The sequence below is a fragment of the Nipponia nippon genome, unplaced genomic scaffold (assembly GCF_047370975.1).
Source record: "Nipponia nippon isolate SJK-2023a ecotype South Korea unplaced genomic scaffold, ASM4737097v1 scaffold_12, whole genome shotgun sequence".
Lineage (NCBI taxonomy): Eukaryota > Metazoa > Chordata > Aves > Pelecaniformes > Threskiornithidae > Nipponia > Nipponia nippon.
In genome coordinates, this window is record NW_028262313.1 from 22,268,922 (window position 1) to 22,293,843 (window position 24,922).

The 24,922-nt window shown below is 48.9% G+C and overlaps 1 protein-coding gene and 1 long non-coding RNA gene across 2 annotated transcripts in view; one reads left to right on the forward strand and one right to left on the reverse strand.

Annotated features, from left to right (window-relative positions):
• Positions 1-18,207, reverse strand: part of SH3BGRL (SH3 domain binding glutamate rich protein like) — a 36,985-nt gene extending 18,778 nt beyond the window's left edge. The window contains exon 1 of the mRNA XM_087749163.1: positions 18,022-18,207. Within this exon, the coding sequence (XP_087605289.1) occupies positions 18,022-18,066 (45 nt within the window). The 5' untranslated portion in view covers positions 18,067-18,207. The remainder of the gene's footprint in view (positions 1-18,021) is intronic.
• A 135-nt stretch (positions 18,208-18,342) lies between these two features.
• Positions 18,343-19,820, forward strand: LOC148056751 (uncharacterized). The gene is made up of 2 exons (XR_015702749.1): positions 18,343-18,501; positions 18,897-19,820. It is a non-coding gene; the product is annotated as an uncharacterized LOC148056751 (long non-coding RNA).
• The last annotated feature ends 5,102 nt before the right edge of the window (positions 19,821-24,922 follow it).

Genomic DNA, 24,922 nt, shown 5'->3' on the forward strand with positions numbered 1-24,922 from the left:
TAAGAAAAAATAAGAAACCTCTTCTCTGTTGCTCCAAAGGAAAGAATAAAGTAATATAATCATCATTTGGAAGATACTAATTTAGAAAACTAATCTCAGCTTAATCCTGTCCAGAAGCACAGGAGAACACTAAATACAGGATCTCACGCATTCGCTCATGCTGTGGAACAGCATCGAGAGCTGAAGTAACCCAGGCAGGCTCGCTGTTTCTGAAAGGCTGCTGAGCTGCCCGCTCCTTCCTCGTCTTGGCCAGTGCTCAGCACCCGGATGGATGGTGCCTCTGCACCACGCACGTGCGTACACGTACTGCGCACCTGCGCGGATGCCTGAACGGTGGGACAGCACACGCTGCGCGTGCTCAAGGCAAGGACTTCTGTGCCACGTGAAGTATGATACACGTTTGGGAAAGGTAATGGTGTAAATACCACGAATGCCTGGTTTCCATCACCCTTGGGTGCCCGCAGGACAGCGTTACTTCCCAAGAGGGCTTTCTTACCCCGGGGAGATCCAGGTGAGTACTCAGTGTCACACCGCTTCAGGCGGAGGCCTAAGTACAGCGCTGCGAACAGCGTGCAACGCAAGCTGAATGGCCATGGAAAGCAACTGCTTAGAAATAGGATTCCAAGGGCTCTTTACAGTTAGACAACATGGCAATTTGGGCTCTTTGTCACTCGGTACCTACAGAAGTAGACATCTGCTAGCAAAACTTGAGGCTGGAGTACATTAAGCAACCCCTTTACCATGTTGTGGGCATAAGCACATGAGCAGTTGACAGGAGCAAATCTGCAAGATCAACGGTCAAAAATATTCAGACCCAAATGGCATCGTTCTTTCATTTAAATGTACACAGGATTCGAGTTTAATGTTGCAGCAGGATTTCTGAATGTCGCTAGTTTTGTGTCAGGCATGCGATACAGCCAATTCTACTGAAGCTCTATCACAGTCAAATTCTAATAAGATACTAAAAGGCCATAAATAGGTCAGAACTGACTTGCTGCATCGCATCGGACGTCTGCTTAGCTACTTTCCTCCAGCAGTGGCCAAAAGCAGATTCCTTTACCCATTAGTCAAGTATGAGGACAAGTAACATTTCCTTATTTATATCTTCTCAGCTTCTGGCAAAGAGCAGTAGCAGCACTGCCTAATGAAGGCTTGATTACTTTTTAATGTGTTTTAAGTTTACTTTCTATGAAGGCACCTTAAGGATCAACATATTATCACAGCTTAAGTCAAATTCTGCTCTTAACAAATAATATCCAAGCACTGGGGGAGCGGGAGGGGTGAATCCATTCATCCTTTTATACCTGCTTGTCAAGGACTATCGTGGTGCTACCAGGTTTCTAACACAGAACATCTTATCATTGGCAACACCTGAAGACAATGTGTAAAAGTACCATTTAATAAACTTCAGACTGTGTTCCAGCACATGAAAATGGTTCTGTGGCAGCTGAAAACCCACCTCTTTTCCTACTGAAGCCACCAAATTCAGAGGCAAATCCTTCTCTCTTTTGGCTGCAAGGAAAAGGAGGGTGACATTGTGCATTCTCCTTTAACCCTTCTCCTTACTGGCCACTCCCCAGTATTTTTCAGTCACCCATTCGGCATTTCCTGGCCTGCCGAGGCTCATGTCCCACACTGGCAGCATCCTACTTGTTTTGCCCAAGAGTCCAGCTCGGCCACAAGCTTACTAGCCAGACGCACAAAACTCACAAGAGCGTTCTGGATGGCTGTGCAGATCAGATGCAACATGACTTTAGTCAGGCTACCTGTTTCCTGAGCAAAACAAATATTAGACATCCCTCTATTGTTTGCTTTAGATGCCCTTCTTAATTCTGTAAAGTGCTTAAAAAAGAGTCACTATTGCCAAATCAGAGTTACGCAGAAGTCAGGATGCCAAAGCTCTTCTCCATAGCAGCCACTGCCTGTTAAAAGACTAGAAGCATACAAGTAACCCAAAACATTAAGGTTTTATCAGAAATATGGATTAACTCATTGTGCTACAATAAATATGAATTTCTCTCATGTGTTTTGCTTTACTTAAGGTTTTCCCTAAGAGAGAGGTTTTCCCTAAGAGAGAGGTTTTCCCTAAAAACCTGTGGATCCTCAGCTGGAAACACATTCAGAGTTCATCCTGGAGGAAGGAGCTACATGGTTAAACCTGAGAACTCCAATACAAAGGAGTTAATTTACTGTCGTGTCCTGGTTCAAATAACCAGAGATACTCACTCCATGTGTCCTCATCTTTGCTCTTTGCTTATAAGCACTGTGCCCAACACACTGACATCAGCTTATTAATTCTTGCAGGAAAAAGGACCACTACACATTACATGACTCAGAAGTGATCTGTTTCTAAATCCAAGGGGAAAAAATAAGGATCTCTGTGTAGTCCACATCACGGTCTTTGGTAACCTGGATTTACTAAACCCTGTGCTACACTACTTTTCAATTGGCAGGTAAGCGGTATTCCTACAGAAAGCTGTACATCTGGCCAGCGACTGCAACTAGGGACTGAAGCGCAACAACTAAAAAACCTTGCCTGAGCCAGATGTCTGAACAACTCTCCTCCCCCCGCCATCCGCTTCAGACAAAGACGAACAGTTACCATATATTACCTGGATTTTTCAACTGTGATGCTCTTGGCGTGCCAATACCCCTGAGCATATTACCGCACTGGCTGCTGTACAGTGCCTGTGGGGACCGTCAGTCACCTCTCCAAACACACACTTCTCCCTACATCAAGAGATTAGCTTTCTGTTTGTTTGGGTTTTTCCCTTGTTTCTTTTTTTTTTTTTTAAAAGTTATGTGAAAAGCGACAGCAATGCTCAATGGGATTATTCGCCTGGATTTCAAAAACAAACACTCCCCACCCAGCCAAAACTTTCATTTTCAGGGATTTTAATGCAAGATTTTAACACTTAAAATCTCCTTCCATCATCAGCCAGAAGACAGAGACGTTTGCTCATGGGATGGCAGCAAGCCTTTTTACACTGTTTCCACACACATGAAACACCAGATCCCCAGCAGTCGGGCAAGGGAGGAGTTAAAACCCAAGAAGTCGCAAGAAGGGGCTGCCAGCACCAGAGCTGTTACTAGAAGAGGCACCAAACCCCGCGAAGCGCACGCTTTTTGTAGACAACCTAACAGCCTGAACACAGAAAAACAGTGAATGCAAATGAACCTTCCAACTGCTGAACACCGGGCGAAGTGTTTCAGATCTGGAGAGGTGTCAGACTTACGCTTGCCCTCTCTCAAAAGGAAGGATCTGCGCTTGATTTAAAAGAGGGGGGATGCCTGACTACTGCTTAACTCTCTGCTCACGCTGGGCTTCAGGCCCCTGCGGCCCCGGCAGTGAGGAGCAGCACGATTCTCCCCTCCCTTCACGTGATTTCTGCGAACAGCCCCGCCAGCAGCACGCTTTGATTAAGGATGAACTTTGCACTTGAAGCAGCCTGGTGTGTCTGGGCACTGGCTGGCAGCAGCTCGAAACTCAAGATGCCCAGACCTCTCCAGCATCAAAAGCCTGCCCGTCCTCCTGCAGGGGCTCTGCCCAGGCTGCTCTCAAACCTCACCCCCTCCAGCGCCGGGTCTGGGGATGGTTATCCAGGAGGGACTGGCGGGGAAGCACAGCTCGTCGCTGGGACCGTATATATTCAACCTGCATAAATCCAGGTTATGGAAAGAGACCGTCTCCTCGAACTCCAAAGGCTTGTCTCTGAGCACGTACTCGCCCCTTCTTGCACCAGCGTATGCCTTGGCGTGGCTACGTGGCGGTCTAAGACGGAGAAACTCTTCCAGCCGCACAGCGGGATTGTTTTGCGGGCCCTCAACCCAGCTCCCCGTGCCGACATGCGGACGCTTGTGCCGCCACAAGGAGAGGCACAGGGCAGGGAAGGCAGGCAGCCAGGGGCTGCGGGACTGCCTCTCCCAGCAGCAATACCCACGGAAAGCATGCACCAAGCCACGGCCTCAGGCCGTTCCTATCACAGGCCTTTGCTTCATTCAGCAACAGCAAGGATTTGCAAGTGCAAATATTCACAGATCAGGATTTTTTCCTAGTTTCTTTTATGACTGGACTACTGAAGTTAGCCAAAATAAATCTATCTTGCAAAATCAAGCTTCCTGACCTAAGCCTGCCCTTATCTTGCTTTAGATGAGAATGTAAAGAAACATTGATGTATTGCAAAGCCGTAGCTTTAACCATGTGCACTGACATCGCCCACGAACCACCGCAGCCCCCGGAATTGTCATAATCCAAAGAAAAACACCACCATTACAGTACAAAATAAATTGACCCTTGGCGATTTTCTAAGTCGGTTTCGTGGCATTTGACTTTCATAAGCCTGAAAAACTGCTCGTCTGGTCCAAAATCAACAGAGAGACAGCTTCCTACTGCGGGAATACAGGCACCATTATCTCGCTTATCCGTTAACAAAGCATAAGCAGCAGCAGAATATGAACTCCTCATTTATTACGCACAGTTGTTTTCTGCAGCGGACTTGGAGCTTGGCAGGCTGCATTTCCCTGCATGTCTAACGTGCGCCTAGTCACAGCATCCAAACTCTGCGCCAGGTTAAATAAAAACAAACATATCTGCTCCTCCCAAAAACCAGTAGAAAACTAACCTAACTCCTGAACATCACGAACGTGAGAGCGGCAGGAGAAGCAGACAAAGGAACCAGACGCACGTTGCGTTATCCTGCAGCGATCACCAGGCTTCCAAGACTACACGGGAGAAGGACGGGCAAACCCCAGCGCCTGCTTAACAAAAACTGCCCCAGGGCCTGGAATGAACTCGTGGCGTATTGGCCAGAGAGTCTCCAGCAACGCCACTCATCTGAGCGAGGTTTAGGGTTAGCGGGAATGCAGAAATCTATCAACAAACCTGCTGTCCCAGCTTCTGAATTTTCCGTCATTAATCATTACTGGCGTTCGCAGAGTTACTTGTCTGGCACAACTCGGGCAGAACAGCAGAGAACTCCAAGCTTCAAGAAACCTCGTTTCCCACTGGTACGTGTTCCACTCGTGTTCCCACTGGTACGGCAACAAAGCCGTTCGGGTTCGTGCCAGGACTAAGTCCTGCGCTTGGTCCATCCCCGCAGGGAGGAGATGCCATCCTGCCACCGCCGGGCCTGGGAGCAGCCCCCCAGCCACCCATCAGCCAGCACACGGCCTCTCTGTCACTGCTTCACGTCCCCTTTTCCAGGCATCACCAGCCGGACTAGCCATGACGGAAGGTGAAGTTATTGGTGCTCAGCCCCTCCTTCGGCCCTGGGATGCTCAATGGGCAACTCGGAGAGGACCTAAGCAGAGGGCAGCCTCCTCCTGGCACGGCTGCTCAGCGTATTGCCGGTGTCTCCACAGCCTCAGCATCTCGCCTTAGTCTCTCCGCTGTGCTCTCTTACCTGAGGCACGAAACAGTCTTGGGAAATGGGAGCTTTTGCTATGTGGAAGAAAAAAAAAGTTCTGAAGTCTAAGCTACCTCCATCACAGACTCCTTGAACAACTTTGAATGCACCCTTCGCCTCTCAGAGCTTCCTTTCCTAAGCTGTTAGTTGGCAGGAATAATTATTTTTTCAAATCACTGCTTATTTACTTCATTATTTGAGTTAGGGATCATTTCTGGCTGTTTCTACCAACAGCATCAAATACACCACAGCCCAGCCTCACAGACAGGCTTTATGCGCTGACTGTAATGCAATTTAACACACAGAAGACTAGTCTCCAACAAGATAATCAGGTTCAGTATCACATGAGATGCAGAAAACTCTCTAGAACATGACATACTCCTAGATATTCAAAAGTTCTCAACGTGGCTGAGAAAAACAGGAGGAAAGGCACTGAGGGTGCCACAGAAAACCTGAGTACTTGCTCTAGCAGCTTAAAAAAGGGCTTTAGTCCTGAAAGTCTGGACCTCGCCACCGTTGTCAGGTTCTGAGTCTGTTTTTTTCAGCCAGTCTCTCTCTGAAAGCCAGAATTATTATTCCTCCTTTATCTTCATTTTCATAGAGGGCTTCAAGACAGGTCTTAGTAGTCCACGCACTGTTGGCAGCAACTACACCCTGTGAAAACTGCTGCCTGTTACGTTGTGTCAGTTAAAACAGCACAGGTCCAACCTCGTTCCACCCCGAAACTCCAGTATCGACAGCATTTGGCTAATATTTACTGGGGAAGCAGCCTGAGAAGACAGCCTTAGATCAACACGCTCCGCAGACAGCAGAGGGCTACAGTTTGGGGTGTTTATTGAAATGGCTGCTAATGTAATTATTTTTCAGAATCCGTGGATTTATGCTGGCGATGAGGAGCCCTGCATGGCAGAGAGACTAGAGAGGAAAACCATTTTTTGTTTTGTTTCTCTGACGAGAGCTGAACTCCGTTAAATGCACAGACAAGTATTGCACGAGGCTCCTGTGGTTTGCAATAAAAGAGACAGTTTATTTCCTCTATGGTTTAGCACACAGAGAGACTAAATTAACTGACAAGACTAAAATTTTACAGCATTAATTGCTGTTTCACTGCCTTTATACTGCCAGGCATTTATTATCTTTAAATAAAAAACTACTTTAAGAAGAAATGTAATAGGACCTCAGGGATCCTACGCTAAATCCAGGTGCTTCTGTTCTGTACTACTTTCTATCGTTGAAGAACTCGTGTAACACAGACATTATTTAGCAAAAGAGTCTTTTTGATGACTGCTATTCTAAAACTAAACCAAATAAATTTTTCAAGAGAAGAAAGCTTTTTTCCCTGAACTAAAATACCTAAATATCATAATACAAAGGAAGAGGGGATTAAAAGAAAAGCTATGGATTAAATACAAGTTTTCCTCCTCTTTCCAAGGAGTCAGGCCACACTGAGATAGAACCACAGGTCGGTACAGCCACGCCAAAGCATCCCAGGGACGGAAGGTTTAGCAGACAATAATCTGTATCGGCACCAGCTTTCTGACCCGTGAATTTGCCTGGGGAACATTTCAAGTGCATAGCATCCTGGGGGCCCCAGATCCCCTCTTAATTTTAGTGCAGACTTGGACAAAATATTGTAAGTTCAGAAACTGTGTCTTTAAGTGGGGGAGAGGGGAAGATAAACAAAGCTCACAAGAACTGGCCACACTGCAGTTTCTACTTCTTTCGGTAGCTGAAGCAATACAGGAGTTGGCCAACTTCTGCTTGCAATAGCCAGGGAGGCCAGCGCCTGGGGGTTTGCTCTCAAGAGGACCTCTCAGGAGACGTCCTGAAGTCACTCTTCACAGGAATAAAAAAAAATCGAGCATTTTGCAACACAGTAAGATCCTTCCCAGCAACAAGCTATTCTCACCCACTGCAGCCCACAGTGCGCCTTCCACCCCGGACCAAGCCACCAGCCACGGCCACCGACAGAGCCACGACCTGGAGACCACTTTGCAACCCCCCCACTGTCTTTTCTAAGTTTTTTAGATCATTCTTGTCACCATAGTATCAGCTTTTTTTTTTTTTTTTTTTAAACCACAAGCTTCCTTCTGCCTCCGTGCAAGCTAGCATCTGCATACCATGATCAGGAACTAAGACAAATACACACTGCGTTTTAGTTTTTTAAAAGATTAAGTCCCCCCAGCTGTTTATTTGCTGTAGGATGGAGTTCTCCAGGCCTGGGCGAGCAGCCAAAATAGCTTCATTCCCCTGATGTTCTTCAGTCTCAGCCCAATGCTCGACGGCTGACAGTGCGAGGTGATGGCTATCCTAACGCCTTCCAAGCTGCTAATCTTGGTCCCAAACTGTTATACGGAAGACATAGCTGTCTGTCCAGCTGCTCCTCAGCTTATACAGGTGTAAATTCCTGGAAGGAACATTCCCCAAGATAGCTTTATGGACCTACTTTGATCTTTTCACAGCATGCACAACTCAAACCTCAGTCCTCTGCGGGTGAAACAGAGGCTTTCACGGCTACCTCCTGGTACGTTTTAATGTGATTAAGGGAAAGAGAAATTTAGAGAAAGATTGCTCAAGTACAAAGGTTTCATGGACTTGGCCACCAGAACCATGAGACTTGCTTATCTGCATAACAGGGTGGAAAGGAATTTCCAGTTCTTAATCAGGATTATCAGGTCACTAAGTTTGCAAACCTGCCCCTTTTTATCTTCTTATTTCTACTCACATATATTATATTTCCTGCCTAGGGGAAAAAAAATCCTACTTCTATTATCCATAAATCATCTTCACTTGAACTTCATTTCTATCCATGTCCAGTGAGTATGTTTTGGGATATATTTTTAATTCCTTCACGGAGTTATTCTGCTCCTCTCCCATTCTGCCAGTTGCTCTGCAGCTGCTGCTCTGGCCGACTACATTTGCAACACGTGCACAGGAATGATCTTGGATAAGCAGCATTAAGTATTTCCAAAGGAGTAAAATCTTGTCCTGCTGTAGTCCATGGCAAAACTCCCAGTGATATTAGCACAGCCAAAGCTTCATCCCATGAGGTGAATACAGATGTGTTGTTTAAACCTGCCTGGAAACCACTACTCTCATAAAAATGCGGTTTTATGTGAAAACTATTATTATTTTCCCCAGAGGCTGCCTGTTTTCTGTTTACAATGGGTTTTGCCAGTTTATTTTGACCTATGCCTAAGGCAGGAGGGGCTTCTGATACACCTACCTTATTGCCTAGGTCTAGACATGATGTATGCCAGCATCTGCTGTTCATGCTGCAAAATGATGTTGGTTTTGGAATCACTTGCTGTCCGTACCACCAAATGCTGACGTTTCGTACGTAAAAAAAAGCTGAGATTGTGACCGGTGACGAGACGCATTAAGAACAGACGTGTTCAGTCCTGCAAGCTCTCATTCACATCTCCCGGTCCGCCCAAGAGCCCAGGAAAACAGAGTGACGCTTCAGCTTTGATTAATAGAAACCCTTCCCCAGCCGCACCCGAGCACAACGCCCCACGCAAACCCTGCACCGGGAGGCTGTGCACCACCGGGCAGAGCTTGCTTCGCGCCGACTCCCCCGTTACCAACACCCCGATCCCAATCGGGATCCCGCGGTGCATTTCATTATACGTAAAACAGAAGATCTAATGGTGAGTCTTCCCTCTGCAAAGTCTTACTCAATGTCCAGACCTTGAGATTTCAAAGATTTTATCTCTCAACAGAAACTTTTGAGCCTGCCAGCATCTACTGCATAGCAAATAGCTTCATACAACATTTCTTACGGCCTTGTCCTTGGCTCCTGAACTGAACTGCAGTTGTTCGGAAGGAAACCAAGAGAAGAATTATTATCAACTTCTGCTCCCCCTGCCCCGCTCTGGTTTCTAAGATACAGGGGACAAATATAGTTAAAAGTTCCTCTCGTATTTACAGTCCCTCACAGTATCGCAGGGTTTGCAAAGCAGAGAGAGGTAAGATTTCAGTCACACTGGTATGTCTGAATATAAACCAGATACAGAATCTGTTTACATTTCAGAGGAAATTTCTAGTTACACCTAAATGTCCAGAGCCTTCTAATACTTTTACAATTGCAGGCATTTGTAATAACTACCAAATTAAAAACAAACCAACACATCCCAAACACACACATCTATTCTTTACTCTTTTCCATCAAACATTTTTCCTGGACAACATGTTCTTTAATTTTCAAATGTGAACTGTTAACACAATTTGGGAGCAGAGCCAATGTCATCCCGGCACAGAAGAACAGCTTTATTGGGTTAGATCCAACACTTGTCTACCCCAATATCCTGCCTCCACCGGCCACAGATCCCGGGAAAGAGCATGCCAACAGATTGAGCGCAGAGGGCTACTCCACATCATCCTTTCCCAGACTCCCATAATCCGCAGTTTTGAGTCAGAGGTGTAGTAATTATGTTTAATAGCCCTTAATAGACTTTCCCCCTTAATTTGTCTCGCTGCTTCCTGAGCCCATGCCATTTTTGCCGTACGCCACGTTCTCTGGCGGTGAGTTTCTCCATTACACTACATGTTGTCAAACAAAGTACTTCATTTATTCTGAACCTGCCACCTGCTAGTCTCGCTTGCTCTCCCCCAGTTGTTGCATTAGGAAAAGTTGTGAATAATCACTTCCTATTTGTTCTCCCATGCCCGCCATGATTTTATCACTTTTCATACTTTTTCAGCTCTTTCTCAGCTGCAGAATTCTGCCTTATTTGGTTATTCCTCGTACAGTGTTAACCTCACCTTACCCAGTACCTTTTCTAACTTTTTAGTATCATTTAAAGACAACTGTTCCAGTCCGTTATAGATACAGATGCACCATGGATTTATACAGTGGTATTGGTTTTTTCCCTTGCTCTCTCCCATCCTAAAAAACCCCAACATTTTGTTTGCTTTTTATGACCACTAACATGGTATTTTTGTAGAATTACCTCGTACAGCTCCAAGACCTCTCTGCTGAACAGTACCGGTTGGTTTAAACCCCACTTTTGCACAGGACGACAATTGCTTCGTCCTGCTTTCCCACCCGGGACGGGTACAGGAGGCTGCTTTCGCACTGTGCAACCTCACTTCACCAACAGCCTCGTCACCTCACTCTTTCTCCTGATTGCTTAGGGAACAGCACAGATCTCCGCAGGATCTCCATGTATCTTCTGCACATTGCAAAAGCTGCCTATATATTCCAAAGTCTTGATTGTTATCTGGTTTATATAACTGGTGTGTAATCAATTATATAAGCTGAAAAGGAAAAAAAAACAAAATCCTTTCCTCTTATCCCACAGCAGCTTAGTTTCTTTAAAAAAAAAAAAAAAAAAAAAAGATTTTTAACCTGGCCAAATCTTATCCAAAACTTTCTGGAAGTCGAGGGATTCAATATTCAGGGATCACCTTTATTCGTATGCTCAGTGGCTGCTCCAGGTAACTCAGCTGTGAAGCACGGCCTTCTTCTCCGACAGCCTAGTGATTCTGCCCCCCGTTCTGTCTCTGTCCATGCGTCTGCTGGGAAAGAGTCTAACAAAGAGTAACATCAATTTGCCCTGCACAGGAAGATAGCTTGCAGCTTCCAGATTTCCTCGAGATCCTTTTTATAACCACTGCTGCCTTTGGCTCCTTTCTTCACTCTGACACCGCAGCAGTTCAAACAATAGATCCCTTGACAGGTAATAGTTAAAATTTTACGCTCGAGCGCCTTTAGAATTTAAAGCGAGGCAGTATTCACATATGGAAAAAGAGCCCCAATAAAACTAAACTTCAGATAGCTAATTAAAGAAATCAAATCATCACATCCTCCTCACAGGGGAAACTAAGCCCAACAGGAAGAAGCTGTAAGTCAGGACGCGAAGACTACTTCGGCTGGAGCCAGAGAGCATTAACTTTAGTCAGTCCGCAGTTTGACGTTAACCCCTCACATTTTCTTCTGGTGGCTTAAACCTCAGTCTCACTTTACTACCTTCCAAATTTCAGAAAACAGGCCTCAACAGTCAGCTGGAGGCGCTGTCCTGGAAAGGACGTGCTCCTGGATAGAGGCTTTTTTCTGGGACAAGTAATAATAGATAAGCGTTACAATTAAAACTCTTTCAGGCTTGATTAAATATCTGACCAACAAAAGTACTTTAATCATAAACTGAAGGTCTCCCCTGAATATGGCTGGGGTTAAACACATGTTGTTAACACTGTATTTTCATGTTTGAGTAGAAACGTTCTTGAATAGCATAATATTGATGTAAGTTGTGGATTTGGTTCAGGTCTCCAGATCGCTGATTAGTGCCAGGAGCGCAGATCAGCGGTCCCAGGGCAGCAGCTGAAGGGCTGGGGAGCACGAAGAACAGCTACGTAAGGCAGAGCTCACCTACCTCCGGCTACGCCAATGACGCACCCTTAGCTCTTCTTTTTATCATATAGGGGAATATTTTAGTTCTGTTTTGAGCTTGACCAGATGAAATCCATCAATGTTTGTTTACTTCCATTTGTCTCCTCCCTCCTCAATTCCTCCTCTTCTGGGAGGAATAGGAATAACCTTGCAGAGACTCTGGTTTTTGGCACCCTCCGCTCGTTACAGGCATGCCAATTCACTGACTTCTATAGGCATTTTCTGAGTGTAACTTTCATGCCTCAGGACAAGAAAAGTTACTTGCTCAACTCTACAAATACTTATTAAAAAAGCACAAGCGCTTAGCACTGACACGACACTGTATGGACTGTATCTCGACAAGCGCTGAGGTTGATGGTTCAAGCAAAGCCAGGGCAAGCTGACGGCATTCAGCTTCTTCCCAAACTCAGCCTTTTCTCCCCAAGCAGTGCACGAGAAAGACATAATCCTGAGGCACCGTCTCAAAATAAACAGTCATACCTGCATATACCATCTACAGATATTCTCAGCAAAAAGCCCTTCCCAGCCTTAACTGCGGAGTATAATCTCCCATCTTTCTCGTGCTGTCAGAAAACTGTTTTTATTTAAGCACAGTAGAATGTTTTTTATTTTGAGATATTAAAACTATTGCAACAACCGCAGCCGATTTAATCTCTGGCCCTATTAAAAATTTGAATGTAATATTTTAAGAAAAATATTTGACTTATCTAGAGTTTGGAACAATGACTTTAAAAAAAACAACCCACGAGGCAGATGGAACGCATCCTAGCTAACTGCCTCGCTAGATTCGCGTTACATATTTTGTCTTCCACCCCGAGAGCTCTAATTCAGAACAATTCATACCATTTTATTGAGAGAGATTAAGTTTGGTTAACACTGGGTATCCAAAAACCTATTTCGTGCATATTATGTTTACACAAGAGACGGGTTTAAAAATCAATACCAAACCTACCAACAAGTCAGTTCTCACCCACAATATAAAAACTGCATGAGCCAAGTATCACAAAAACACCTATGTACGCTTGTGAGATTGTTTTTAAAACTACAGATGCAGCTTATTTTCCCCGTAATACGTGGTTTTACCTAAACTTGCACCATGTTACAAGAGTATTTATAAAAGATTCATATTGTTATTTTCTTCTCGTATTAACCGTGCTGTACGCAGCACCATTGGGGCCCACGGAAGTCCACTAGCAGCCCCAGACCGTCTGCTGCCACGGCTCAGGGCTTCGGGGATGGCAAACGTGACCACAGGCATCCGGGCTGCGACAACACATTTGCAACCTTGAACGCGGCTGCAGAACGAAGCACGCTTATTATACGCACCGATAAAAACGCTGGGTGCAAAGAACCACCCTGCTGCAGCTGCATTTGCCCTCCGCAAGGCTCAGCACAGAGCCACCTCCGGCTACGGCCCTGCACCGCTGGGGTGTTCAGGCAGCAAAGCGCCAGCCGCTCAGAAACCTCGAAGCGGCCAAGCAACACAGAAACAGAAAGCACGCAGGCTTTACTCATCCTATCTTAGGATGGCAATATTTGCATTTATTGCGATAAGCAGAAGGAAAAGGCCCTAGAGGGATTTAAATAGAAAATATAGACTTTTTTTTTGGTCCGGTCTCCATCTCTCTATGTATTACTTCACTGGGATTGCCTCAGAAGGATGAAGCAGCTTCACCAGCCTTCCCAAAGCCCCGAGTTGTTGAACAGGGTGGCTACGCACAGCTCTGCTCGTTTCCAGTCGCTCTTCTCCAAAGCTGCTCTCCCTCAGCTGCAGTCCATAATGCTCTAGAAAGCGCTTGCCACTGGCTATACATCCCCAGCAGCACCAGAAAGCGCTCCTGTGCCTTACTGGGTTACGTGGGGGAAAAGAAAAGAGTAATTGCAAGCAAATGTTTGCTCTCCAGACCACAGGCTGCTTTCGTCTTCGTTTCCTGGTAGGTGGGGAGAAGACTTAGATCCTTTCCCAAGCAAGAAAACAATACAAGAAAAACATGACACCCCCCACATCCCTAACTTTGTGAATGAAAAAATAAACTAAAATTTCCTTTCCTCTCTAAAACCATCCCTAAACAGCGGCGAGTCTGATGTGTAACATGGGACTCTGACACTGATTCTGGAGATCATCTCTTCTTTTTGCCATGTCTGCAGTCGCAGTAGGAGGCGAGGAAGGAAAACCACCCACGCAGCCATCAAAACAAGTGAGGGGGGAGAGCTCAGAGAGGTGGAAGCATGGGCTGTAGACCACAGACACGAAGTTCCTGGCTCGGAGGAGCGGTCTGGACACCAGGGATTCGATGCAGCAGTTTCCATGGCCCGCAGCGCTGGCAGCGGCACGCGGGAGAGCTCAGCCCGCCATCTCCAGCGCTGGCACTTCACTTCCACAGCCACGGCCTCCGGGTTTCATCCATACTCCTGGAGCTTGCAAGGGGACGTCAGATGAACAAACACCATTCTCTTGGGCAAAGTCCGTAGTCAAGACCGGTGCAGTTGTTGGCAACAAATGCACACTCGTAAGACTGAGAAGAATTTAAACAGCTGGCTCCTTTCAACACGAGATCAATAAAACTGGTAATCCAACTGCCGTCAGGAAGACGCACACAAGTGCTTCTGGTGCTGCAGGAAAGCTGGGGCAATCTCTTACCCAAAACCCAACAAAATACCTAAAGGCTAACGGAGAAAATCACCGACTGGACTCGTGCAATTCAGCTTCTTCCCTCCTTGTATCCTTTTTCTTCCAGGAGCAAGAGTCTAATTACTCTTAGGCCTCTCCTCCTTTCGTCTCTTGAAGGATTTGAATAGAAGTCTACAGTCAAATCACTCTCACAGCCTGCACGGTCCCTGCTCGAGTCAACGCTTGGGTGCTTCTGAATGCGGCATTTGCGTCTGTCATTTTACAGTCGTAGCCTCCAACACTGTCTCATACTAAATAACACTGTTCACTTCAACCGTATGTCACGCAGAAAGACTCCTGGACAGAAGCTACCCATGCATATTCCCACGTTTGGTGTCTACAGCTCGTCTTCATAATTACAATCCCCCGTGCGTCCTTGCCCCAGCCCACGACTCACCAGTACAACACTCACACTGAGAAAGATTAAAGAGAAAGGCTGATTTTCCGTACGAGACTTCCAAATACAGCAGGAAACTGGTGCTGTAACTACTACATTATGACTTCTGGGGTTAAATTAAAATAGGAGGCCAGACCAAGGCTGCAATCATCACATTTTAGCTGAGGCCTCAATTATGAACTTCCAGTATATTCAGTTATCTCTGCTTATGAGCACCATGGCAATGAACCTCCCCAAACCAAAGTCACCTTTACCTTTACCGTACAGAGCATAAAGCAAACCCCATGACCGAGTACAAATACAGGACTTTGCAACCAGTGAAACGCACCGAAGATAACACCGAGCACTAAGTCCTCGTGCCGCAAAACCCGTCAAGGAGCAGCTCGGCAGACACACTTTCCGCTGTAACGCCCATGCCCAGGCTCTGAATGACACACGTACACGGGAATTAAGTGAACTGCACCAGAAATCCCTTGAAACATAGTTGTAAAATGCCCGTGCTTAGACACCAGCTTCATACGATATTTTTTCCTCACAGATACACACTACTGAAGAGTAACTTTATGGAGAACAGTGCCTTAGGGAAACATTTTATACACTATGATGTGGCAAATTATACTGCATAACAAAGCATGACTTTGCCAATAAACGACCACAAAATTTGGGCACCCTCCAAGACGTACACCCCCAGGCTGTGAGGTGTGAAGCAATCTCAAACCCTTTTCCCTTCAGTGGGAGACGATGCTTGCCGGGGTCTCACAAAAGCTTCACCAACTTACAGAAACGGGGCAGCTGTTTTCTAGGAAGGAGGAGATTTTATACGTATTTCTGTTTTGCTTCTACTCAAGCAAATTAGCCTTTTAAAACACAAAAGAACACAGTGCCAGGCATCACTGACACTACAAAGCCGACTTAGCAGGAGTGAGAGCCCTTACAGGGCTGATGTTAGCCAGTTCAGTGACTTTGCTGGGAACAGCTTTGACTCTGCTCCATCTCTCTGCAGCAACCTCCTCTGATGTGGATTTTCCATTCCTGGAGTGGGTGATTTCAAATTCAGCACCCAGAAAGGCTCCTCTGGTCTTCCAAGCAAAGCCTGTCTCACCGATGGCTGAAGACCGACGAAAACGACTCATTCCATCGAGCACATTTCCCTCCGGATAGGTGCCTCTCTGTCTTACTTTAGGTTGAAACATCGATTAAAATTCTTATACTAGAAAGAAAACAGCCACCCGGTGAGGTACTCGGCTGATCCCGGCCAACAGAAACACCCTTGGCGTACTCAGTAAACTGAGAATGTGCAAGCCCTGCTCATTACCACAAGATTACTTGAGCTGCACTAGCTTTAGACACAGGCGTGAGTGTATATATATATGTACACACACACACGTCATAAAACTGGCAATTATGTGCATGTTACGCTCAAATTCCACAAGAACAGACTACGCCAACGCTATATTCAAATTCCACAGCCAGGGATGCACAAAGGAGGCTAAAAGGCAGCAGTAAGTCAGAATCGAGCCTTGTAACGGGTACAATCCACACAAGGACGAGACAGCATCGCGGAAAACACTAAGCTAATAATTAAAAACCTAATTTAAAAACAGGAAAACATAGTGAGGATTGAGATCAGCGGTTGCACCCCTGGAGCTTAGTATCACCACACAGACCGAAATCAATAACTGCCGTTAAGAGGTCACTGATGGAAATCTATAGCAACTGAATTGGTCAACTCGAAACCTATTAACAGCTGTATTAGAAAGAAAGAATTACTGTTTCAATTTGCTAATGACCGCTTCTTTCCTTCCAGATGATCACTTTGTATAAACCCGGCAGAAATCCCTTCGGACCCCCCTTACGAATGAACTACTCAGGATCTCAAGACACTCTCCAGATCAGCATCAGATAATCATCTGCTCTTTACAATCAGCACCAGCACGTCGATGTCAGCATTGACATCAAGATTAACGAAAACGACACGGGAAGAGAGCGGCAGCAGGGACACCCAAGGCACACACTCCTGTGCCATCTGCGCTCCGTCACCGCGGGGCTCAGCCTCTGTCATTAGAGCTAAACGAGGGGTTACAGCATCACAGCCATCAGCGGCAAAGCTTACCAACGTGGTGTTTTATCTGCTGAAGATCGTAGATCAGTGAATGCACTCAACTGGAGACGGAGAATTCAGTGAGGGTTTTTTTTATCTTCTGTACATCACTGTCCTCTGAAAGTTTGGGAACTGCACCTGAAGTACACAGCCTAACAGTGGCATGAAAGGTCATGGCAGAGCCACGGCTCAGTCTCTTTATCGACTTGCGGTAAAAGTCACTGATCATTAACTGCAATAGCTGGCCTTTCTCCGTCTCTGACATTTTGTAGTTCTCCAGCACATTCATACCAAGTGTGAGAAAATCCCCTGGATTTTAGACTCAGAGCATCTTTACACAGATCAAACAGAAATCCGACGATCTTGAGGACGCTGCCGCTCTGCGCTACAGCTGAACCTAGGCACAAACCCCCAGTATTTTTGTTTTTTGTTTATTTCCCTTTTGAAAAATACAGTCTTCTGACCGAGCTGTGCCTACAACGCACTGGGGCCACACGAAGCGAAACCTGGTATTCCCAGAAGGCAAGAAACTGCAGCGACTCGGCCAGCAGCCACACATGCCCACCACCATTAATGATACCGTGTAAGCGGAATAAACTCATCCAAACCGAATACTGACACGATGGGTGGCACAATTTAGAAATAAACTTCATGAACAACAGGGGAAAAAAAAAAAAAAAAAACAAAAAAACAAAACGGAACGAACGCTGCTGGCTTTGCCTTCCCAGCGCAGGAGGAGGGGTGCCAGCCGCTCGGACCCCCCGAACCCGGCGCGGCGGCGGGAGCGGCACACACAACTCGGGAGAAGCCGCGGAACCACCAAGGAAATGACATTTAATTCTGGACGGCCGGCTGCAGCGCCCACGTCTCCCCGCAAGCGCTGGATGCTCCTCTCGGCCCGCCCGCCCCAGCCTCCCCTCAGGCTGCCCGGCCGCAGGGCGCCGCTCCCGGGCGAGGGGAGCCGGGGGGAGCCCGCAGCCGGCCCGGCCCCCCGCGCCCCCCAGCCCCGCGCCGCCGCCCTCCCGCCCGGTACAACTTTCCCGGGTGGCCCCTTACCGCCGTGGAGCCGGAGGAGGAGGCGATGTAGACCTTGATGACCATGCTGGGAGACGAGGAGGCGGCGGCGGGACGCGGAGCCGGGCGGGTGCGAGGGGGGTGTGTGTGCGTGTGTGTGTGCGGGCGGCACGGCGAGGCGCGGCGCGGCGCGGGCTGGGGCTGAGGCTGAGGAGGCAGCGGCGGGAGGGCGGGAGGGAGGCGGCGGGAGGCCTCGCCCCGCCTCGCCGCGCTCACTGGGCCGCCGGCCCAGCCGTCACCGCCGCCCAGCCCGGAAGAGGGGGAAAATGGTTAAAAAAAAAAAAAAAAAAAAAAAAAAAAAAAAAAGAAAAAGAAGAAGAAGAAAGAAAGGGGCGAGGCGAGTTCCCGACGAACCACGCGAGACGTGCGGAGGCGGGGGCGCCCGCGCCATGGCGGCGGGAAGCCCCGCTGAGGCGAGGCGGGGGCCCGGGCCCAGGCGGGGCCGCCGCCTCAGGGCAGGGGGTGAGGAGCGGCGGGGCGGCCCCTCCATCCCTGCGGGGAGGCCGCGGCGGGGCCCGGGGCGGCCGGACCGCTGCAGCAGCGGCTGCCTCCCCTCCCGACCCGTCCCCGGGCTCCGCCGTCCCCGCTCCCCACCCTTCGGCAGCTCCCCTCGGCCCTGGAAACACGGCGTCTCCCTCGCTGGGCCGGGGGTGCCGCCTCCTCGCCTTGCCCGCGGTGTGAGGGCGGCGGGCGGCTCCCCCTGCCCCAGCGAGGCCGGAGCCGGCCCGCGGCCTCCCGCCCGCCGGCTCCCATCGCCTGGGCCCGGCGCTCGGAGGGCTGACAGCAGTTTGGGATGGGTAGACGTTACCGGGCAATGATATGTAGAATTAAGAATTTCCTTTTAAAATTTATTCCAGCGTGAAAGTTACTGCCCAAGCGATGTGTCAGCCCGTGCCAGACGACAGACTGGGCATCCAGTAGAGTTCTTCGCCTTCGTGCAATTATTATAGAGTATCTTCCACGCAAATAAAGCATCACAGAAGCACATATCGACGCTGCTGCCGTGGGCCTGCCTGCGCCCGAGCTGGCCCCTCGGCGTCCCTTCCCTCGGCCGCCCTTGGCTGTGCCATGGCCGGGGACCTGGCGCTCTCCTCGGTTAAGGCAGGGCACCGGGGCCGTGCAAAAGCCCTGCCAGCCATCGTGCGCCGCCATCGCACCGCGCGCTACTTCATCATCTGTATTAATTAGGGCCGCCGGATGAGACCTCGAAGAATTCTTAATTGTTATAGTCACGGTGACACGTTATTTAGGGAAATTTATATTCAGCACCTGTCTTCCACTTGCCTCTGGTACTCCCAAGTATTACCTTACATATATTTTATTATACATTCTGATAATAACTTCACATAAAATGGAAAATACTCATGGCGATAACCATAGCAAGCTGAAATTTTACCACCTACAAGCTAAGATGAAAGAAAGACGTTTGTTCTGCTGTTGGCAAAAAGGGGGGAGGTATTTCTGAAATGCCTTTTCCAAACAAAATAAGCCTTCCTCTTTCGAATTATTGGGTGTTTTTCAAACCACACACGTGATTTTTAAAAAAGCCTGTTGAATTAAAAAGTCTATTGAATTAAGTCACCAATATTTGTTTCATTAATTTGCCAATAGTAAGGGGAAAGAGAACTGTTTTGAAGATGACATGCCTAATTTTGATATCATTTATGATGCTTATCTGAATCTTTGAGACTGTCATGAGATTTATGTGTGTTTTGGAAATGCAATAAATACAAATGTATTTAGGATGATGGCACACAATAAAAATTCTCTTAACAAACGGAGTTAAATCCAGGAGATTAAAATTCTTCAGATGTGTTTGCGCAGCCCCCTTCGTGGCTGCTTGCGAAACGCACTGCTAATTCCCGTTTCCTCCGCGGCGCCAGGCGACGTGCCAGTCCTGCCAGTCCGTAATCCGATTCACGGCAAGGAAGGCCAGGGGTAGAAACCGCAGCTTATCAGAGAGAATGAAAAAAACGGAGGTGGAGAAGGGGGTAGATAGGCTTATTGGACCTTTGGGCTCGCTCGTCATTCTGCTGGCGGGCCGCCTGCTCGCCGGCCGGCTCCTCTCCTCCTCCGAACGCGCCGCAGCTCCTCGGAGCTGAAATTCTTCTGGAGCGAGCTGCACCTTGTCTTTCTGCCTACTAAAAAAACCTGGTGTAATCATTGCTCTCAAAAGTGCACTTTGGAAGTGCATTTTATCTTCATGAAAGAAGATTTATTAAGTGAAGAGCAATATATGAATTGGGGATTATTGAAACGACTAGGTTTTCTCGACTCATAATAATAAATTTCCGACTTCATTGGCAGAAAAGCGCAATGTTTTCTATTCCCAGGCTGCTCACGTAAAATCCGTGGTATTATTTTTGTTTTCACTATTACACAGTTGTGAGGTGTTTAATTATCCTTCTCAAGGTAGACCACAACCTCAAACAAAATGAACAAACTGACACTATGCCTCTAAGAGGAAAAGCTCCCGTTCCCGTGCAGCCAACAAAACGGTACGTGTCGAATATTCGCCGATTGTTGTCTCCTCGATTCCTTTGCGCCCTTGCTGTAGCCTGTGTTTGTACAGGGCCGTCCTGTCAGGCTGCATCTTTTATGACCGTCTCTTTCGCTAGAAGGAAAAGGGAAGGGTTGAATTTTGGTTTATATTGTGTTATATATTAGGGAGCAGCAATGCTGAGTAAGTGGCAGCACTGGCACTGACCTCCGTGGCAGCAGGAGCATAAGCGCTCCCCGGGGGGAGCCCGGTGGTTTGCCCACCCCGGAGTCACCCAGGGATTTCGGATAAAAACGTTGCCAGTAAAGGCAAAGATCTGCTCGCTTTTTTCTTAAACTGCAGACAAGGATGGGGGCTTCTGAGCACTGGCAAATTAAGCTAGTTCAAAAAAAGAAATGCAGTAGAATCTCACAATGAAAGATATTACAGTAATGAACTGCAAAATCCCTCTTGTACAAAAGGTTGGGAAGCACATGCGCTCCAAATGCTCCACAGCTTCTTCGTAACCACGGAGGGAAATACATCCAGAATTCGACTGCAAATATTTGGCACGTAACGCGAGAACGTGCCAGGTTTCCTTCTCGGATTGTGCCTGCGCCGCTGCTAGAGAAGATGGTCTGGATCTGCCTGAACTCCCGAAATGAAGGAACGTGTGATCGGTGAGAAATGTCAGCTCAGCGCTCTCAATAGGAAATAAGAAATCTATTCTTCATTTCCAACCCCAGCCTACCAAGCTTGCCAGTAATTGGAGCCAGAAGGCAAACTGTGCCTCCGAGCACGTCTTGACTTCGCCCGCGCTCTGCAAGAGCCGTGTCCTGCTACACGCAGCCTCTGCCAGCGCACTGCTGATTTATGGTGGGTGGAAACGCCGCTCCCCTGCCGCAACACGCTTGTGGGAAGGGTGGGGAAGTCCAGGAGACCTGCTTCTCCTCCTCCTCCTCATTTGGACACAGAGCGAGGCCGCGTTTCCTTGTTGTCCTATAGCATTGTGCAAGACACGTGGCGGTTAGTTGCACGAGGAAGTTAACCACACTGCGAAGAACATGGCACTGGGTGTTACTGCTTTTTGCCTCTGTGACCGCTACGATGGAACCAACAGAGTTCTGCTAAATCCCTCCCGACCCGCAGGTATGACATAAACCGCAACGCGGCCAGCACCTACTCCTGCCTCAACGCTGGCGCCCGATGGTGCGGGGTGTTCGCCCTACCAAATGCATCCCTCGGAACCGTCACTAGGACTATGAAAGGAAGAGGAGGGCCGCGGCACGGCTGAAAACCCCTTCCCCGGCGCGGCTCTGCGGCGGCCGAGCTCCGGGGCCGGGCCCCGCCGCCTCCCGGGCAGCGGCGGCCTCCCCGCCCGCCCCGCCGCCGCCTGCCCGAGCGCGCCCCCTGCTGGCGCACGGCGCCGCCGCGGCCCGGGCCCTCGGTGCTGGGCGGAGGAGGGCGAAGGGCCGGGCTGGGCCCGGGGCCGCGGCTGGCTGGGGCCGGGCACCCTGCGCTGGGCCCGGGGCCGCGGCTGGCAGGGGCCGGGCACCCTGCGCTGGGCCCGGGGCCGCGGCTGGCTGGGGCCGGGCACCCTGCGCTGGGCCCGGGGCCGCGGCTGGCAGGGGCCGGGGGTTCCGGCAGCACCCGACAGGTCCCCCTGTCCCCCCCCAGCCTCTGCCCGACCCCTTTGGGGAGCCTGGATTGTGCCTGGGGCGAAGGAGCAGGGCTCATGCTGGAGGAGCGTCCTGCCTGCCGGGGATGCAGACCTTCAGTTCGATTCTCGGCTTGCAAATAAAGGGGGAATGGGTGATTTTAATGTTTTCAATAACGCGATATTATTCCCAGAGTTTAGCATTTATAAAGCCAAAGCTTCCTGAAGTAACCTGGGGTGCATCCGCCTTTGTGCTTTGGTTGGGATCAGCAGCGCGCTTTCAAAGAGCATCTCCCAGCAGCAGGTACCCGGCCGTGCCCTGCTGCCGGCGTGGAGCAGCCTTGCGGCAGGCTCGTTTGATGGCATTTGGATGGAACCAAGCTGGAGGAGGACTCCAGATACACACACACTGCACCGCAGCAGCTGCAAAACGTCGCGTCGGTCATCTGCACCGGCTGTGTCGCTTTATAGGTTCGCTCCTATTGCACCCAGCCGCTACCTGCCAAGGCAGACATAGCCAGAACTGGCCTGGGCAGGTGTGCCAAGACAAAGGCCAAACAGCCCTTTCAAATATTTTTGCATAAAAAAAAAAATAACTAAATTGAAGCCAGAGCTGCCAACTAGTCCAAGGGCCGGAGGTCCTGCGTTTCTGCTCCAGCTTGCACTGTCAGGGACGACCGCAGCAGAGGCTACGCTCTTGCCAGGGCCACCCGGCTCGGCCAGCGCTGGGCACCAGCAGCCAGAGCCCAGATCCTGCGCCAGCTCCTTGCACGGCCGGCCAGGCTGCAACACAGTTACTGACGGCAGCGTCACAGGACCCGGCTACAGCCGCCGGCGTGGGGATCGTCACCGCTCCCTGCCCCTGACACCTTCCCCTCCCTCTGCTGACTTCTGTGCAGAAAGGGGCTGGCCACGCACAACTCCCTGCTCCGGGTTTCATCCCTCCTTTTCCTTGTGCTCCGGGTGGCCGTCCATCCCACTGGCTCCGAGCCACCAGCCAGCCCTGGCTCTGACAAGCCCTGTGCGTGCTCCTGAAGTGCACTTCGTTACCCTGAAGTACCTGAGGGAAGTACACGGAAGGGAATACCACAAATACCAGGATTTCAGCCAGAATAACAGGAATAGTCCCTCTTTTAATGCCGTTTTAGGCCAGTTTGTTCGACTGGGCATTCTCAGAGGGCTGCTGCCCTGAAAGGCAGAAGATACAACCCAGAAGTCTGCCAACACCCTTGCCTGGTCCCCGGCTCCCGCTGACTCAGGACCCGGACTGCACAGAGCGCATTTTTGCGCTCTGAGCACTAAATCCTGCCTTCCCTGAGCCCGTCCAGCGAGAAACCCGCAGCTCCTGCTTGCTGTGAGCTCAGGGCAAGCTGGAAGAGGGGGAAGTGGAGCTGCACATCAGTACATGATGCCTGCCATTCTCTTCTTCGAAGAGAAGTTTTTATATACTTGGAGATAATCGGTACTTCCACAGTTGAAGAGGGCTTGGGGTTTCCTAGGACCAAGACAGTTTTGGTCAAAGGGTCCGCTCACAGGCTCGCTCTCCCCCGTCCCTCTCCTTGAGTTCTGAGCATCTTCAAGTGGCTGTCGGAAAGACTTGTTTAAAAAAAGCGCTAAAGGTAGCGTGGCTTTGTAAAACTTCACTGCGCTTTCTTGGTCACAGCCCCCTCAGGTGCTGAGGTCTCCCCAGGAATGGATTTTAAAACCTGGTGGCATCGGCCCTCTCCTAAGGCTCGGTGTGGAAGCAGTTTTAAAGGCAGGCTGACACACTGCTGCGGGCGCGGCGAGGACCATCTGGCAATGGTTAGTTGGGTATTATTCGCTTTGTCGATTTATTCTAGCCCATACCGACGCTTCAGCGCGAGTCAGATCCTCGGGCGAGCTTGTGAGTTCCCGTCTGGGAACCTCCCCAGCCTCCTCCACAATAAACGCAGATGCAAAAAAACTCATTTGGGTTTTCTGCTCCAATGTTGTCCTTTCTACAGATTCCTTTTATAGCTCAATAGCTGATTCGTTCTAGAAAATGTCTTTCAGGCTTCCTGCTCCTGATGAGACTGAAAAATGACTTGCTATGCTTTTTAAGTCTTCTTGGTAGTTGTGCGTCAAACTGTTTTTTACACAACCCTGTTTACATTTCACTCATTAAAACACAAATCCAACCTTTTGAAGGATGCCTTCTTGTTTCTGATGGCCTCCCATGTCCCGCTTTTTAGCCGTGTTTGATTTTTTAGCCATTTTTTTAGCCATGCTTGATCCTCCTACATGCTTCTTGACAGGTGATACGCATTTGGTCAGAGCTTCCACTGTGATACGTTTCAGTAGCCTCCATGCTGCATAAAACCCTTTTATTCTTTTAGCTACCCCTTTCAGCTTTTTTCAAGAAGCCTTCTCACTGTTACAGAGTTCCCCTTTCCAAAATGAAGAACAATAGGGGATTTCTTTGGCTTTTGCTGCTCTGATCAGAGTGGCGACTCTCAAGTACGTAATGGTCACTGATGCCAAGACTGATTAGTTAGGTCCTGTTCTCCGCCCTCAACCAAATCAAGAGTTGCTTCTCCTTTCTTGGCTTCCCTGACCAACTGCTCCATAAAAAGTCGTTAATGGTGTCTAACCATTCGCGCTCAGACACAACACCTGCGGGCTCTGCATCGAGACACTGGACATTTCCCATCGCAGTTGTGTTTTCTGCCCTTGCCGCCTCCCTTGCTTTCATCATCTCTGTTAAGGTCGCCGATGGAGTTAATCCG